The following is a 17,500-nucleotide window of genomic DNA, read 5'->3' as shown; positions in this document are numbered from 1 at the left end:
TATCACACACTTATTTTTCATCAGCAGCAAATCCATTTGGTGGAAATGCACCACTGGTGGGGAAAATGCCACTTCTCTTTATGCGGACTGTAGAATATTCGCATGGAAACCTAGCTTCTGTCACTAACGATTACTGTCATGGGCGGTAACTCTACACTTCACTCTAAGAGGCTCACTGGGAAATGATATTAGAGACGTGGCTTAGTGCGGGGCGTTACTCAAAATGTTCACGCTGATACAAACTCTGGACCCCCCCCCCCCGCCCCCTCCCATTCAGGGTCACAGTGGCTATCGGTTTGAGTAATGACTACAAAATCACTTTTAGTAACTGTACTCATATTAAAGTGCATCGGGTTTCCTCAAAATTGTTGCGCAATGACGGCACACAGGGGTTAACAGCGTGTAGGGAATAGGAGGTAGAATATCCTGCCGCTGATCAAGCCGCTGCCCTCCTGTTATGTAGCGGTTTCCTCTTATCAAACTCTCAGCGCAGCACAGGGCTGTAAAACTATAAACGTGCTGAAGACACACCAACAGGTCAATAGCTCTCCAACTAGGTTAGACGACACGCACAGTACACAGTTCACCGCAAGGAGGATTACATTCGTGGACCGAGAGTCGTGGTTTAGCGTTAACTTGCCGTTCCAGGTGCAGGGTAAGTGACACGAGTATGTAGCCGATTTTTGATTGAACAATTATTGGCGACTGAAATGTTGTTTCGTTTTTAACGATAATGAATGAATGTGAATTAGTTTCGACAGTCATTTAACTTTCAGATTGGAATTGGAGAGCGCAATAGGCTACGTTTACATGATGTCACTTTGCTGTAACGGAAAGAAACCAGCCAAATGCACCTGTCATAATTATTTCCACAGGCTACCTCTCTGTCTCATTTCTGACAGACATATCCCTATAATTATTCTCACAGGATACCTCTCTGTCTAATTTCTGACAGACATATCCCTATAATTATTCTCACAGGCTACCTCTCTGTCTCATTTCTGACAGACATATCCCTTTAATTATTCTCACAGGCTACCTCTCTGTCTCAATTCTGACAGACATATCCCTATAATTATTCTCACAGGATACCTCTCTGTCTCAATTCTGACATACATATCCCTTTAATTATTCTCACAGGCTACCTCTCTGTCTCAATTCTGACATACATATCCCTTTAATTATTCTCACAGGCTACCTCTCTGTCTCAATTCTGACATACATATCCCTTTAATTATTCTCACAGGATACCTCTCTGTCTCAATTCTGACATACATATCCCTTTAATTATTCTCACAGGCTACCTCTCTGTCTCAATTCTGACATACATATCCCTTTAATTATTCTCACAGGCTACCTCTCTGTCTCAATTCTGACATACATATCCCTTTAATTATTCTCACAGGATACCTCTCTGTCTCATTTCTGACAGACATATCCCTTTAATTATTCTCACAGGATACCTCTCTGTCTCAATTCTGACATACATATCCCTTTAATTATTCTCACAGGCTACCTCTCTGTCTCAATTCTGACATACATATCCCTTTAATGATTCTCACAGGCTACCTCTCTGTCTCAATTCTGACATACATATCCCTTTAATTATTCTCACAGGCTACCTCTCTGTCTCAATTCTGACATACATATCCCTTTAATTATTCTCACAGGATACCTCTCTGTCTCATTTCTGACAGACATATCCCTTTAATTATTCTCACAGGATACCTCTCTGTCTCATTTCTGACAGACATATCCCTTTAATTATTCTCACAGGATACCTCTCTGTCTCATTTCTGACAGACATATGCCTATAACTTCCCTAATAGGAGGGCACCATCAGAATGTCGGAACCATACAATAACCACATCCCAATAATGGAGGACACCGGGACGAACAGGACTCCTAAATATGAGTCTACCGGTACCGCCAAGTCCCCTCACGGTTCCACCGTTAGTTTCCATAACATCCACTATAAGGTGATGCAGAGGAGCGGCTGTCTATGTTTCAAGAGGAAGACCACCACCAAAGACATTCTCACGGATCTAAAGTAAGTCGACTCGACGCAATTTCTATGGTCCAGGGAATTCTACTACATAGAGGGCTTTGTTGTCCTCAGTTCATATAGATCTAAAGTGAGTAGACTGTGCCTGGACTCTGTTATGTGAAGAAATGCCATACAGTGCATTCGGAAAGTATTCAGACCCCTTTACTTTTTCCACATTTTGTTAGGTTACAGCCTTATTCTAAAATTGATTAAATTGTTTTCTCCCCCTCAGCAAACTACACACAATACCCCATAATGACAAAGCAAAAACACGTTTTTAGAAATTTTTGCAAATGTATTAAAAATAAACAACTGAAATATTACATTTACATACGTATTCAGACCCTTTACTCAGTACTTTGTTGAAACACCTTTGGCAGCGATTACAGCCTTAAGTCTTCTTGCGTATGACGCTTGGCACACCTGTATTTGGGGAGTTTCTCCCATTCTTCTCTGCAGATCCTCTCAAGCTCTGTCAGGTTGGATGGGGAGCGTTACTGCACAGCTATTTTCAGGTCTCTCCAGAGATGTTCGATCGGGTTTAAGTCCGGGCTCTGGCTGGGCCCCTCAAGGACATTCAGAGACTTGTCCCGAAGCCAGTCCTGTGTTGTCTTGGCTGTGTGCTTAGGGTCGTTGTCCTGTTGGAAGGTGAACCTTCGCCCCAGTCTGAGGTCCTGAGCACCCTGGAGCAGGTTTTCATCAAGGATCTCTCTGTACTTTGCTCTGTTCATCTTTGCCTCGATCCTGACTAGTCTCCCAGTCCCTGCCGCTGAAAAACATCCCCACAGTATGATGCTGCCACCACCATGCTTCACCGTAGGGATGGTGCCAGGTTTCCCCAGACGTGACGCTTGGCATTCAGGCCAAAGAGTTCAATCTTGGTTTCATCAGACCAGATAATCTTGTTTCTCATGGTCTGAGAATCTTTAGGTGCCTTTTGGCAAACTCCAAGCGGGCTGTCATGTGCCTTTTACTGAGGAGTGGCTTCTGTCTGGCCACTCTACCATAAAGTCCTGATTGGTGGAGTGCTGCAGAGATGGTTATCCTTCTGGAAGTTTCTCCCATCTCCACAGAGGAACTCTGGAGGTCTTTCAGAGAGACCATCGGGTTCTTGGTCACCTCCCTGACCAAGGCCCTTCTCCCCCGATTGCTCAGTTTGTCCGGGCGGCCAGCTCTAGGAAGAGTCTTGGTGGTTCCAAACTTCTTCCACTTAAGAATGATGGAGGCCACTGTGTTCTTGGGGACCTTCAATGCTGCAGAAATGTTTTGGTACCCTTCCCCAGATCTGTGCTTTGACACAATCCTGTCTCGGAGCTCTATGGACAATTCCTTCGACCTCATGGCTTGGTTTTTGCTCTGACATGCACTGTCAACTGTGGGACATTATATAGACAGGTGTGTGCCTTTCCAAATCATGTCCAATCAATTGAATTTACTACAGGTGGACTCCAATCAAGTTGTAGAAACATCTCAAGGATGATCAATGGAAACAGGGTGCACCTGAGCTCAAATTCGAGTCTCATAGCAAAGGGTCTGAATACTTATTTAAATAAGGTTTTTCTGTTTTTGTTTTTGAGCAAACATTTCTAAAAAACTGTTTTTGCTTTGTCATTATGGGGTATTGTGTGTAGATTGCTGAGGATGAAAAATAAAATAATCAATTTTAGAATAAGGCTGTAATGTAACAAAATGTGGGAAAATTCAAGGGCTCTGAATACTTTCCAAAGGCACTGTAGATAGATAGCACCCTCTCTCTTTCTCTGGTGGTGAGATAGACAGAGGGACCATATCAGTCTACTATAGGCTGTAGCCTTTACAGAGGAACCATATCAGTCTACTATATGCTGTAGCCTTCACAGAGGAACCATATCAATATTCTATAGGCTGTAGCCTTTACAGAGGAACCATATCAATCTTTACAGAGGAACCATATCAATCTTCTATAGGCTGTAGCCTTTACAGAGGAACCATATCAATCTTCTATAGGCTGTAGCCTTTACAGAGGAACCATATCAATCTACTATAGGCTGTAGCCTTTACAGAGGAACCATATCAATCTACTATAGGCTGTAGCCTTTACAGAGGAACCATATCAGTCTACTATAGGCTGTAGCCTTTACAGAGGAACCATATCAGTCTACTATAGGCTGTAGCCTTTACAGAGGAACCATATCAGTCTGCTATAGGCTGTATCCTTTACAGAGGAACCATATCAGTCTACTATAGGCTGTAGCCTTTACAGAGGAACCATATCAGTCTACTATATGCTGTAGCCTTCACAGAGGAACCATATCAATCCACTATAGGCTGTAGCCTTTACAGAGGAACCATATCAGTCTACTATAGGCTGTAGCCTTTATAGAGGAACCATATCAGTCTGCTATAGGCTGTAGCCTTTACAGAGGAACCATATCAGTCTACTATATGCTGTAGCCTTTACAGAGGAACCATATCAATCTTCTATTGGCTGTAGCCTTTACAGAGGAACCATATCAATCTTCTATTGGCTGTAGCCTTTACAGAGGAACCATATCAGTCTTCTATTGGCTGTAGCCTTTACAGAGGAACCATATCAGTCTGCTATAGGCTGTAGCCTTCACAGAGGAACCATATCAATCCACTATAGGCTGTAGCCTTTACAGAGGAACCATATCAGTCTACTATAGGCTGTAGCCTTTACAGAGGAACCATATCAATCTTCTATTGGCTGTAGCCTTTACAGAGGAACCATATCAATCTTCTATTGGCTGTAGCCTTTACAGAGGAACCATATCAGTCTTCTATTGGCTGTAGCCTTTACAGAGGAACCATATCAGTCTACTATATGCTGTAGCCTTCACAGAGGTACCATATCAATCCACTATAGGCTGTAGCCTTTACAGAGGAACCATATCAGTCTACTATAGGCTGTAGCCTTTACAGAGGAACCATATCAATCTTCTATTGGCTGTAGCCTTTACAGAGGAACCATATCAATATTCTATTGGCTGTAGCCTTTACAGAGGAACCATATCAGTCTTCTATTGGCTGTAGCCTTTACAGAGGAACCATATCAGTCTTCTATTGGCTGTAGCCTTTACAGAGGAACCATATCAGTCTTCTATTGGCTGTAGCCTTTACAGAGGAACAATATCAATCTCCTATAGGACTCAGATCAAACACGACTCTAAATAATACCTTCTGAATCAGAGGAAGGACGCAGATTCAGGGGACCAGCAGGAGTGTACACACACACACGCTACCCTAAATAATATCAAAGCCAGACATTTCCTAAATAATACCCATTGTATCAGAGGAAGGAAAGGGACTGGTTCAGAGGCTCAGCAGGAGGACATACACATACACACATTCTGGGGTCATGGGTCATGGGCCGGTACCATCCTGAAAACCCCTGCTTTCATAAGTCCATTATCTTACATAGGGAAATGACTCTCAACATGTAACAACAAACAATCTCCCATGTTCATCCATTGGAGTGGGAGAGAGGGAGTAGGCTCACCTAGGATGTTTTGACACTATGTACACCAGTGGAGGAAGGGGAGGAGCCTCCTCCTCACTGAATTTCATACAAATACAAATAGTGAAACATTAAAAAAGTTATCCTTTTTAGATAAAACTATATTAAATATATTCACGTCACCAAATAATTGATTAAAACACACTGTTTTGCAAAGGTCTACAGTAGCCTCAACAGCACTCTGTAGGGTAGCACCATGGTGTAGCCGGAGGACAGCTAACTTCCGTCCTCCTCTTGGTACATTGACTTCAATACAAAACCTAGGAGGTTCTTGGTTCTCACCCCCTTCCATAGACTTACACAGTAATTATGACAACTTCCGGAGGACGTCCTCCAACCTATCAGAGCTCTTGCAGCATGAACTGACATGTTGTCCACCCAATCAAAGGATCAGAGAGTGAATCTAGTACTGAAAGCATAAGCTACAGCTAGCTAGCACTGCAGTGCATAAAATGTGGTGAGTAGTTGACTCAAATAGAGAGAAAGACAATAGTTGAACAGTTTTGAATACATTAATTTTTTTCCAAAATTAAGGAGAAGCAAGAGAGAGAAAGAGCAAGACAGAAGGGGTAGAGCTATATTTCGTAATACATATTTTTTCCACCTTCACTTACTTAGCTAGTGTCAAATGCAGCTAGCTAGTTTAGCCTACTCAAACACCCGGCTCAAACAGAGAGGGATGCTATGTTAGCTAGCTGGCTATGGCTATCCAACACTGGAACTCTTCCAAGTCAAGGTCAGCTTTTGGTTTTATAAATTTATTGCCACCAGGGCACGCTGGTGTAACTGATAAATTGCTTGCTGACTGTACACTGTACTGCATGATTGTAGCTGGTTTACTAATGCGTTAGATCTAGTAGCTATGTTAACTATGACGTGACAATGATGTAGGCTGTGTGTAGTGTTTAGCGGTTATGATATGAAGGTTTGGCTTGGATGGGTTTTTTAGCCTGGTCACAGAGAGTTGATGTGTTATGAAGTCCACAAGGGAAGGGAAAAGGGGAGGGGAGGAGAGCACGTAGACAGATGCGAGAAGGAATTATATACTGCCTTCGGAAAGTATTCAGACCCCTTGACTTTTTCCACATTTTTGTTAGGTTACAGCCTTATTCATCAATCTACACACAATACCCCATAATGAAAAAGCAAAAACAGGTTTTGAGAAATATTTGCTAAAAAACTGAAAAATCACATTTAGATAAGGATTCAGACTGTTAAATCAGTACTTTGTTGAAGCACCTTTGGCAGCGATTACAGCCTCGAGTCTTCTTGGGTATGACAATACAAGCTTGGCACACCTGTATTTGGGGAGTTTCTTCCATTCTTCTCTGCAGATCCTCTCAAGCTCTGTCAGGTTGGATGGGGAGCGTCGCTGCACAGCTATTTTCAGGTCTAGAGATGTTCGATCGGGTTCATGTGCGGGCTCTGGCTGGGCCACTCAAGGACATTCAGAGACTTGTCCAGAAGCCACTCATGCATTGTCTTGGCTGTGTGCTTAGGGTCGTTGTCCTGTTGGAAGGTTAACCTTCGCACCAGTCTGAGGTCCTGAGCGCTCTGGAGCAGGTTTTCATCAAGGATCTCTTTACTTTGCTCTGTGGTCCTCTGTAGCTCAATGGCGCTTGTAACGCCAGGGTAGTGGGTTCGATCCACGGGACCACCCATACGTAAAAATGTATGCACGCATGACTGTAAGTCGCTTTGGATAAAAGCGTCTGCTAAATGGCATATTATATTACTATCTTTGCCTCGATCCTGACTAGTCTCCCAGTCCCTGCTGCTGAAAAACATCCCAACAGCATGATGCTGCCACCACCATGCTTCACCGTAGGGATGGTGCCAGGTTTCCTCCAGACGTGATTCTTGGCATTTTGGCCGAAGAGTTCAGTCTTGGTTTCATCAGACCAGAGAATCTTGTTTCTCATGGTCTGAGAGTCCTTAGGTGCCTTTTGGCAAACTCCAAGCGGGCTGTCATGTGCCTTTTACTGAGGAGTGGCTTCCGTCTGGTCACTCTACCATAAAGGCCTGATTGGTGGAGAGCTGCAGAGATGGTTGTCCTTCTGGAATGTTCTCCCATCTCCACAGAGGAACTCTAGAGCTCTGTCAGAGTGACCAATTCTCTTCTCCCCCGACTGCTCAGCTTGGTGGTTCCAAACTTCTTCCATTTAAGAATGATGGAGGCCACTGTGTTCTTTGGGACCTTCAATGCTGCAGAGATTTTTTGGTACCCTTCCCCAGATCTGTGCCTCGACACAATCCTGTCTCGGAGCTCTACGGACAACTCCTTCAACCTCATGGCTTGGTTTTTGCTCTGACATGCACTGTCAACTGGGGACCAAATCATGTCCAATCAATTGAATTTACCACAGGTGGACCAATCAAGTTGTAGAAACATCTCAAGGATGATCAATCGCAACAGGATGAACCTGAGCTCAATTTCGAATCTCATAGCAAAAGGTCTGAATACTTATGTAAATAAGTTATTTCTGTTTTTAATTTTCAATATTTAGCAAACAGTTCAAAAAACCTGTTTTCACATTGTCATTATGGGGTATTGTGTGAAGATTGCTGATGATTTTTATTTATTTAATCCATTTTAAAATAAGGCTGTAATGTAACAAAATGTGGAAAAGGTCAAGGTGTTTGAATACTTTCCGGAGTCACTGTTTTTATGTGTCTGGTATGAAAATGAACTGTGTTTGCGTGTGATCAGGGGTGTATTGTTGAAAAAGGTGTTGTAGGTGTTGTACAGAGGCCTTCCGAGTGGCGCAGTGGTCTAAGGCACTGCATCGCAGTGCTAGCTGTGCCACTAGAGATCCTGGTTCGAATCCAGGCTCTGTCGTAGCCGGCCGCGGCCGGGAGACCCATGGGGCGGCGCACAATTGGCCCAGCGTCGTCCAGGGTAAGGGAGGGAATGGCCGGCAGGGATGTAGCTCAGTTGGTAGAGCATGGCGTTGTGGGTGTGATTCCCACGGAGGGCCAGTATGAAAAATAAATAAATAATGTATGCACTCACTAACTGTAAGTCGCTCTGGACACATAATGTAAATGTATTATACTGTAGATATTGACCCCTCACCTGAGTGATTAGATAACACTCTCATCCTGTGTGTGTTACGTAAGAGAAGAGAGAGAGCAATAAGTCTGTGTGTTTACAGTAGACCGTTTATAGTCATATTCCCAGCCCTGTTTTGAGCTGCTGTGTGTAATGATTAACTTACGTGTGTGTGAGAGGTGAACATCCTTATACACTCCCTACCAACATCACCTGATATACCCCATTATACACTCCCTACCTACAACATCACCTGATATACCCCATTAAACACTCCCTACCTACAGCAACATCACCTGATATACTCCATTATACACTCCCTACCTACAACATCACCTGATATACCCCATTATACACTCCCTACCTACAACATCACCTGATATACCCCATTATACACTCCCTACCTACAACATCACCTGATATACCCCATTATACACTCCCTACCTACAACATCACCTGATATACCCCATTATACACTCCCTACCTACAACATCACCTGATATACCCCATTATACACTCCCTACCTACAACATCACCTGATATACCCCATTATACACTCCCTACCTACAACATCACCTGATATACCCCATTATACACTCCCTACCTACAACATCACCTGATATACCCCATTATACACTCCCTACCTACAGCAACATCACCTGATATACCCCATTATACACTCCCTACCTACAACATCACCTGATATACCCCATTATACACTCCCTACCTACAGCAACATCACCTGATATACCCCATTATACACTCCCTACCTACAACATCACCTGATATACCCCATTATACACTCCCTACATACAACATCACCTGATATACCCCATTATACACTCCCTACCTACAGCAACATCACCTGATATACCCCATTATACACTCCCTACCTACAACATCACCTGATATACCCCATTATACACTCCCTACCTACAACATCACCTGATATACCCCATTATACACTCCCTACCTACAGCAACATCACCTGATATACCCCATTATACACTCCCTACCTACAGCAACATCACCTGATATACTCCATTAAACACTCCCTACCTACAACATCACCTGATATACCCCATTATACACTCCCTACCTACAACATCACCTGATATACCCCATTATACACTCCCTACCTACAGCAACATCACCTGATATACCCCATTAAACACTCCCTACCTACAGCAACATCACCAGATATACCCCATTATACACTCCCTACCTACAGCAACATCACCTGATATACTCCATTATACACTCCCTACCTACAGCAACATCACCTGATATACCCCATTATACACTCCCTACCTACAACATCACCTGATATACCCCATTATACACTCCCTACCAACATCACCTGATATACTCCATTATACACTCCCTACCTACAGCAACATCACCTGATATACCCCATTATACACTCCCTACCTACAACATCACCTGATATACCCCATTAAACACTCCCTACCTACAACATCACCTGATATACCCCATTATACACTCCCTACCTACAACATCACCTGATATACCCCATTATACACTCCCTACCTACAACATCACCTGATATACCCCATTATACACTCCCTACCTACAACATCACCTGATATACTCCATTATACACTTCCTACCTACAGCAACATCACCTGATATACCCCATTATACACTCCCTACCTACAACATCACCTGATATACCCCATTATACACTCCCTACCTACAGCAACATCACCTGATATACCCCATTATACACTCCCTACCTACAACATCACCTGATATACTCCATTATACACTTCCTACCTACAGCAACATCACCTGATATACCCCATTATACACTCCCTACCTACAACATCACCTGATATACCCCATTATACACTCCCTACCTACAGCAACATCACCTGATATACCCCATTATACACTCCCTACCTACAGCAACATCACCTGATATACCCCATTATACACTCCCTACCTACAACATCACCTGATATACCCCATTATACACTCCCTACCTACAGCAACATCACCTGATATACCCCATTATACACTCCCTACCTACAACATCACCTGATATACCCCATTATACACTCCCTACCTACAACAACACCAGATATACCCCATTATACACTCCCTACCTACAACATCACCTGATATACCCCATTATACACTCCCTACCTACAACATCACCTGATATACTCCATTATACACTTCCTACCTACAGCAACATCACCTGATATACCCCATTATACACTCCCTACCAACATCACCTGATATACTCCATTAAACACTCCCTACCTACAACATCACCTGATATACCCCATTATACACTCCCTACCTACAACATCACCTGATCACCTGATATACCCCATTATACACTCCCTACCTACAACATCACCTGATATACTCCATTATACACTTCCTACCTACAGCAACATCACCTGATATACCCCATTATACACTCCCTACCTACAACATCACCTGATATACCCCATTATACACTCCCTACCTACAGCAACATCACCTGATATACCCCATTATACACTCCCTACCTACAACATCACCTGATATACTCCATTATACACTTCCTACCTACAGCAACATCACCTGATATACCCCATTATACACTCCCTACCTACAACATCACCTGATATACCCCATTATACACTCCCTACCTACAGCAACATCACCTGATATACCCCATTATACACTCCCTACCTACAGCAACATCACCTGATATACCCCATTATACACTCCCTACCTACAACATCACCTGATATACCCCATTATACACTCCCTACCTACAGCAACATCACCTGATATACCCCATTATACACTCCCTACCTACAACATCACCTGATATACCCCATTATACACTCCCTACCTACAACAACACCAGATATACCCCATTATACACTCCCTACCTACAACATCACCTGATCACCAGATATACCCCATTATACACTCCCTACCTACAACATCACCTGATATACCCCATTATACACTCCCTACCTACAACAACACCAGATATACCCCATTATACACTCCCTACCTACAACATCACCTGATATACCCCATTATACACTTCCTACCTACAACAACATCACCTGATATACCCCATTATACACTCCCTACTTACAGTGAGGGAAAATAGTATTTGATCCCCTGCTGATTTTGTACGTTTGCCCAACTGACTAAGAAATGTTCAGTCTATCATTTTAATGGTAGGTTTCTTTGAACAGTGAGAGACAGAATAACAACAAAAAAATCCATAACAACGCATGTCAAAAATGTTATAAGTTGATTTGCATTTTTTATGAGGGAAATAAGTATTCAAGGTTCTTCAAAGGGTTCTCCTATGGGGACAGCCGATGAACCCTTTTAGGTTCTAGACACCACATTTTACATTACATTTTAGTCATTTAGCAGACGCTCTTATCCAGAGCGACTTACAGTTAGTGAATTATTTTTTATTTTTTTTATACTGGCCCCCCATGGGAATCGAACCCACAACCCTGGCGTTGCAAATGCCATGCTCTATCAACTGAGCTACATCCCTGCCGGCCATTCCCTCCCCTACCCTGGACGACGCTGGGCCAATTGTGCGCCGCCCATGAGTCTCCCGGTCGCGGCCGGCTGCGACAGAGCCTGGATTCGAACCAGGATCTCTAGTGGCACAGTTAGCACTGCAATGCAGTGCCTTAGACCACTGGGCCACTCAGGAGTGTCCTTTTCTTCTAAGAGTGTAAGATCAGATCAGTCATGGGCAGCTGAATAGCATGTCTCCTGGGGAATCCAGTCTCAGTGAGACCCGATGCAGAGAAGAAAAAAAAACGTTTAACGATCATCAGCATAGCTACTACAAACCTAGCTCTTACCCAGCTGGTTAGTAGGAATCAATACACATTGAAGAGCAGAGAATCAAATATCAACATTTTGCACACAACTGACTGTCAGTGAGTATGGATTTAATGTGGCAGAATAAGTCACTGGTAACAGAGTGGGTGGACAAGCACCGCTGTAGAGGCCATGCATCAGGTCATTGACATGTTTCAGGAAATGTAAAGACAGAGAAGACTCATGATTAACCATTACCTAAGGTCTTCACTAAGTTAGACTTAGCCTAGCAAGTACATTGACTATTTTTGCCAGATTCCAGAGATCTGCTGCGCATGTAGCACAGATTCCAGAGATCTATTGCTGCGCGTGTAGCTCAGATTCCAGAGATCTGCTGCGCGTGTAGCACAGATTCCAGAGATCTATTGCTGCGCGTGTAGCTCAGATTCCAGAGATCTGCTGCGCGTGTAGCTCAGATTCCAGAGATCTGCTGCGCGTGTAGCACAGATTCCAGAGATCTATTGCTGCGCGTGTAGCACAGATTCCAGAGATCTATTGCTGCGCGTGTAGTACAGATTCCAGAGATCTATTGCTGCGCGTGTAGCACAGATTCCAGAGATCTATTGCTGCGCGTGTAGTACAGATTCCAATTCAAGTTTAACTGGAACATCTTCTTCTTCTTCTTCTTCTTCGTCTTCTTCTTCTTCAAGGTTTTATGGCACTACACCTATTGATGTACTGCCGCCACCTACTGTACGGGGAAGTGAAGCACAAAATATTCCATCGCTTTAGCTGGAACTGAAACGACTAGCTCTTTATTTAGCTACTGAATTTAAAATACAATTACTGCAACGCATTATGTTAATTGCTTAAAAGCTTTAAGGAAAAATATAATAGTCATATTTCCAGGGTCAAATTCAGGTGCAATAATTTTGGACTAATTATTGATGGGGAGAAAAATGCCATAAAAATAGTTTTTTTTTTTTTCTTTTTTCTGGTGGGTTGTAGTAAGTTATTGAAATAAAAGACACAGGCATACTTGTTATTTGTTAAATTCTGAAAACAATGTAGTCATAATCAAAACAGCATTCAGTGGAAGGTGCAGCACAATAGTTCAGTTAGCCATCACAGACAAAAGACTACCATTAGAAGACAACACACACACAGCAAGCGACCAGATATCATTCATTAAACAACCATTATTTCATTGTACTGCATTTTAACAGCAGTGACATTTTGTAAGGGTATCCTGTATTATTTTTGCATGTTTATCTTACATGCTGGTAGCCTATATCAAATGTTACGGAAGTGAATGTGCGCTTTTCAATTGGGGTGGACTGCAACGAGAAAAAACACTGCCATTGCCTGTAGTAAAAGCATGTATAGCATCGGAGATTTTCTAAATTAAGGGACCGTCTCTGATGGCTATAGGATCGCAGAGATGGTCACACATTTGAACGTTTAATGACCTAGCAAATTCGATGACTTGAAGGTGAAATACATCACATTCCATTGTTTAAATATTTTTTTATTTCATCACCTCAAATGGCCCTACTCCTGAAAAAAAAAAATGTATCTGGAATGGTAATCTGAAGTGGCCCGAGTACCATTAGCTGGAGCCAAGACTAATATGATTCTGCCAGATTCGGGAAGTGCTCCGCCCGCTTGAAGTTAGGTAGGGCTGCTTCTGTACGTGGTCAGGCACACGGGCTCCCTCAACGTCATCAGGACAGAGAAACCAGACACATGCTCACCGCTCACATGGAGCAATCCAAACAAAAGACAATGCAATTTTTTTTTTACACAACTCGTAATGGTTGTGAAATAAACAAAAACTTGTTTCTCACAAGTGTGGCAGGTTGTGAACACCGCAAACAACGTTGCCAGTCCGAGAATAAGAACGGTAAATGACTGTAATTAATACATGCATTAACAGAAATGAATGTAAATGACGGGGGATTAACGGTACATTTACTAGGCCTACTGGTGACGTATGTAATGGGGACTTGATAGAAAAATAAGCAATCGAAGAGCACACAATGAAACAATGAATGCGCAAGAATTAGTGGGAGACAGCTGAGCGCATTTTGGAGAGCTGAGTGCATGCATTCTGGAAAGAGATGTTCCACATCGTCGCCATACACATTTACATTTACATTTGAGTCATTTAGCAGATGCGCTCTTATCCAGAGCGACTTACATTATTATTGAGTGCAGACATTTTTATTTTTATTTATTTTTCATACTGGCACAGTGTGAAAAATACACCCCTCCCCTTCTTCTTGTTGCAACATTTTAGACTTTACTCAAGACACATTATCTTCACACATATTTTAGACGCCTTTCACCTGACAGCCTCAACTCGATCAGCTAGACCTATTGCCACGAGCACTACCTAAATTGCAGCCTTCTCAAATAGGCATAGGCCTGCACAGCTATAAAAAATAAATTAAAAAAAAGATCCTCTGTGGCTAAGTCATCCTCCCTGGTGAAGTATTTTGAATGATTTTATTTAGACAGGAGTAATTATATAATTTTGCCAAAACATCTATTTTGCTTTAGGGGAAGCCAGCATCCGAACAGTGCACACCCGCTAACTTTCCTTTCCAACTCGCAAGAGGCTGAAACCAGAGGTCTGTATATAATGACGAGATGCCTCCACTCTAACAATGGGAGTCTTTGTCCCAAAAGGCGGGAAGGCAGGCGACATGTTTAGGTCTGCATATTATGCCCATAAAAACATTGTCTCATTCTAGACAGATTTCTGCGAGAGTGAGCCCTCTCGCTTTGCTTCTTCCTCTCTGCTGAAACTATCTCATCGGAGAACGCATCCGAGCGAACGAAACAGCGCCCCTCTATACGTAGCCCATGTATCTGATGCCGTCTGGCCAGAAATAGTATAACATGCAATACTCTTTTGGTCCAGACAGCATCAGATACATTGTCTAAACATGCTCAGACAGAGGGGCGCTGTTTCACTCGGATGCTTTAACTGAGATTGACGCGTCTTTCTGTCCGTGCGCGTCTCGGTCAAATAAATGATCAATATTTCAATGTTTTATTTGGATTGGCAAGGAGGTACGGTAGGGCGGGCCAGGCCCCCTGAGGCCCGCCCATAACGCCGGACCTGAAGCCCATTCATGCTTAGCTGTTATATGTGTATTATAGATGCCTTATGAATGCAACCCTGACTAATAGTGCTTTAAGTCTACCTGTGGTCCTCTGTAGCTCAGCTGGTAGAGCACGGCGCTTGTAACGCCAAGGTAGTGGGTTCGATCCCCGGGACCACCCATACACAAAAGAAATGTATACACGCATGACTGTAAGTCGCTTTGGATAAAAGCGTCTGCTAAATGGCATATTACTATTATCATAGATGCCTTATGAATGCAACCCTGACTAATAGTGCTGAGCAATTAGTACTTTTTGAGGTCGGTTCGGTTTCGGTTCGATTATTAAAAAATAATCCTAGTTTTCGATTTCGGTTTCGATAATTTTTTTCAACATGAAATGAAATGCATTATGAAATGATGACTTTAGAATGATTTTGAGCGTTTTAATGCATGGTGCTTGCAATGCCAGGATAGTGGGTTTGATTCCCGGGACCACCCATACATTAAATGTATGCACACATGACTGTAAGTCGCTTTGGATATGAGCGTCAGCTAAACAACATTATATTCTTATTATTATATTAGAATTATTAGCATATAGAGGTTTGAAAAATAACAACTTTTTTTTTTTTTTTACCAACTGCCAACCCTACTCCTGGAGAGCATCTGCTGGGGCATCAGATCTGTTCTCCAGCCCAGCACTAACAGATGTTTATTTCCTGTCTCTACAGCGGTCTGATGAAACCAGGGCTGAACGCTATCATGGGGGCCACAGGAAGCGGAAAGTCATCGTAAGTGACATTTCAACTGACTCAGACAAACCTGTGACTCTCATTGAACTTTGTGAACTAACATTATGTTCTAATGGTTGTGTTGTGGTTGTTTAAAAAAGTTTGTGTTGTATTATAGTTGTGTAAAGGTTGTGGTTGTGTTGTATTATAGTTGTGTAAAGGTTGTGTTGTATTATAGTTGTGTAAAGGTTGCGGTTGTGTTGTATTATAGTTGTGTAAAGGTTGTGTTGTATTATAGTTGTGTAAAGGTTGTGTTGTATTATAGTTGTGTAAAGGTTGTGTTGTATTATAGTTGTGTAAAGGTTGTGTTGTATTATAGTTGTGTAAAGGTTGTGTTGTATTATAGTTGTGTAAAGGTTGTGGTTGTGTTGTATTATAGTTGTGTAAAGGTTGTGTTGTATTATAGTTGTGTAAAGGTTGTGTTGTATTATAGTTGTGTAAAGGTTGTGTTGTATTATAGTTGTGTAAAGGTTGTGGTTGTGTTGTATTATAGTTGTGTAAAGGTTGTGTTGTATTATAGTTGTGTAAAGGTTGTGGTTGTGTTGTATTATAGTTGTGTAAAGGTTGTGTTGTATTATAGTTGTGTAAAGGTTGTGTTGTATTATAGTTGTGTAAAGGTTGCGGTTGTGTTGTATTATAGTTGTGTAAAGGTTGTGTTGTATTATAGTTGTGTAAAGGTTGTGTTGTATTATAGTTGTGTAAAGGTTGTGGTTGTGTTGTATTATAGTTGTGTAAAGGTTGTGGTTGTGTTGTATTATAGTTGTGTAAAGGTTGCGGTTGTGTTGTATTATAGTTGTGTAAAGGTTGTGTTGTATTATAGTTGTGTAAAGGTTGTGGTTGTGTTGTATTATAGTTGTGTAAAGGTTGTGGTTGTGTTGTATTATAGTTGTGTAAAGGTTGTGGTTGTGTTGTGTGTAGGTTTCTGGATGTGCTGGCAGCCAGGAAGGACCCAGCAGGTCTGACAGGAGAGGTGTTGATAGACGGAGCTCCTCAACCTCCCAACTTCAAATGTCTCTCAGGATATGTGGTCCAGGTATGGACTACACACACACACAGAGACACACACACATACAAGCACACACACACACTTACACACATTCACACACAGAGACGCACACAGACGCACACACACCAGTGACCAGACCATAGTTA

General features: G+C 42.4%; 1 protein-coding gene across 1 annotated transcript; it reads left to right on the top strand.

Moving 5' to 3' along the window:
• Window positions 1–348: 348 nt before the first annotated feature.
• On the top strand, window positions 349–17,381 carry LOC311118188 (broad substrate specificity ATP-binding cassette transporter ABCG2-like; the record flags this gene model as incomplete). Its single annotated transcript, XM_084193041.1, has 4 exons — window positions 349–655; window positions 1,804–2,050; window positions 16,289–16,348; window positions 17,267–17,381. Coding segments are annotated over exons 2-4 (381 nt in total), but the record flags the coding sequence as incomplete, so codon positions are not given.
• Between the last annotated feature and the right edge of the window lie 119 nt (window positions 17,382–17,500).

This window comes from Coregonus lavaretus (genome assembly GCF_964263955.1).
Source record: "Coregonus lavaretus genome assembly, contig: HAP1_SCAFFOLD_7734, whole genome shotgun sequence".
NCBI lineage: Eukaryota > Metazoa > Chordata > Actinopteri > Salmoniformes > Salmonidae > Coregonus > Coregonus lavaretus.
The sequence above is the reverse complement of the archived record's forward strand: the minus strand, read 5'-3'. Positions and strand labels throughout refer to the sequence as shown.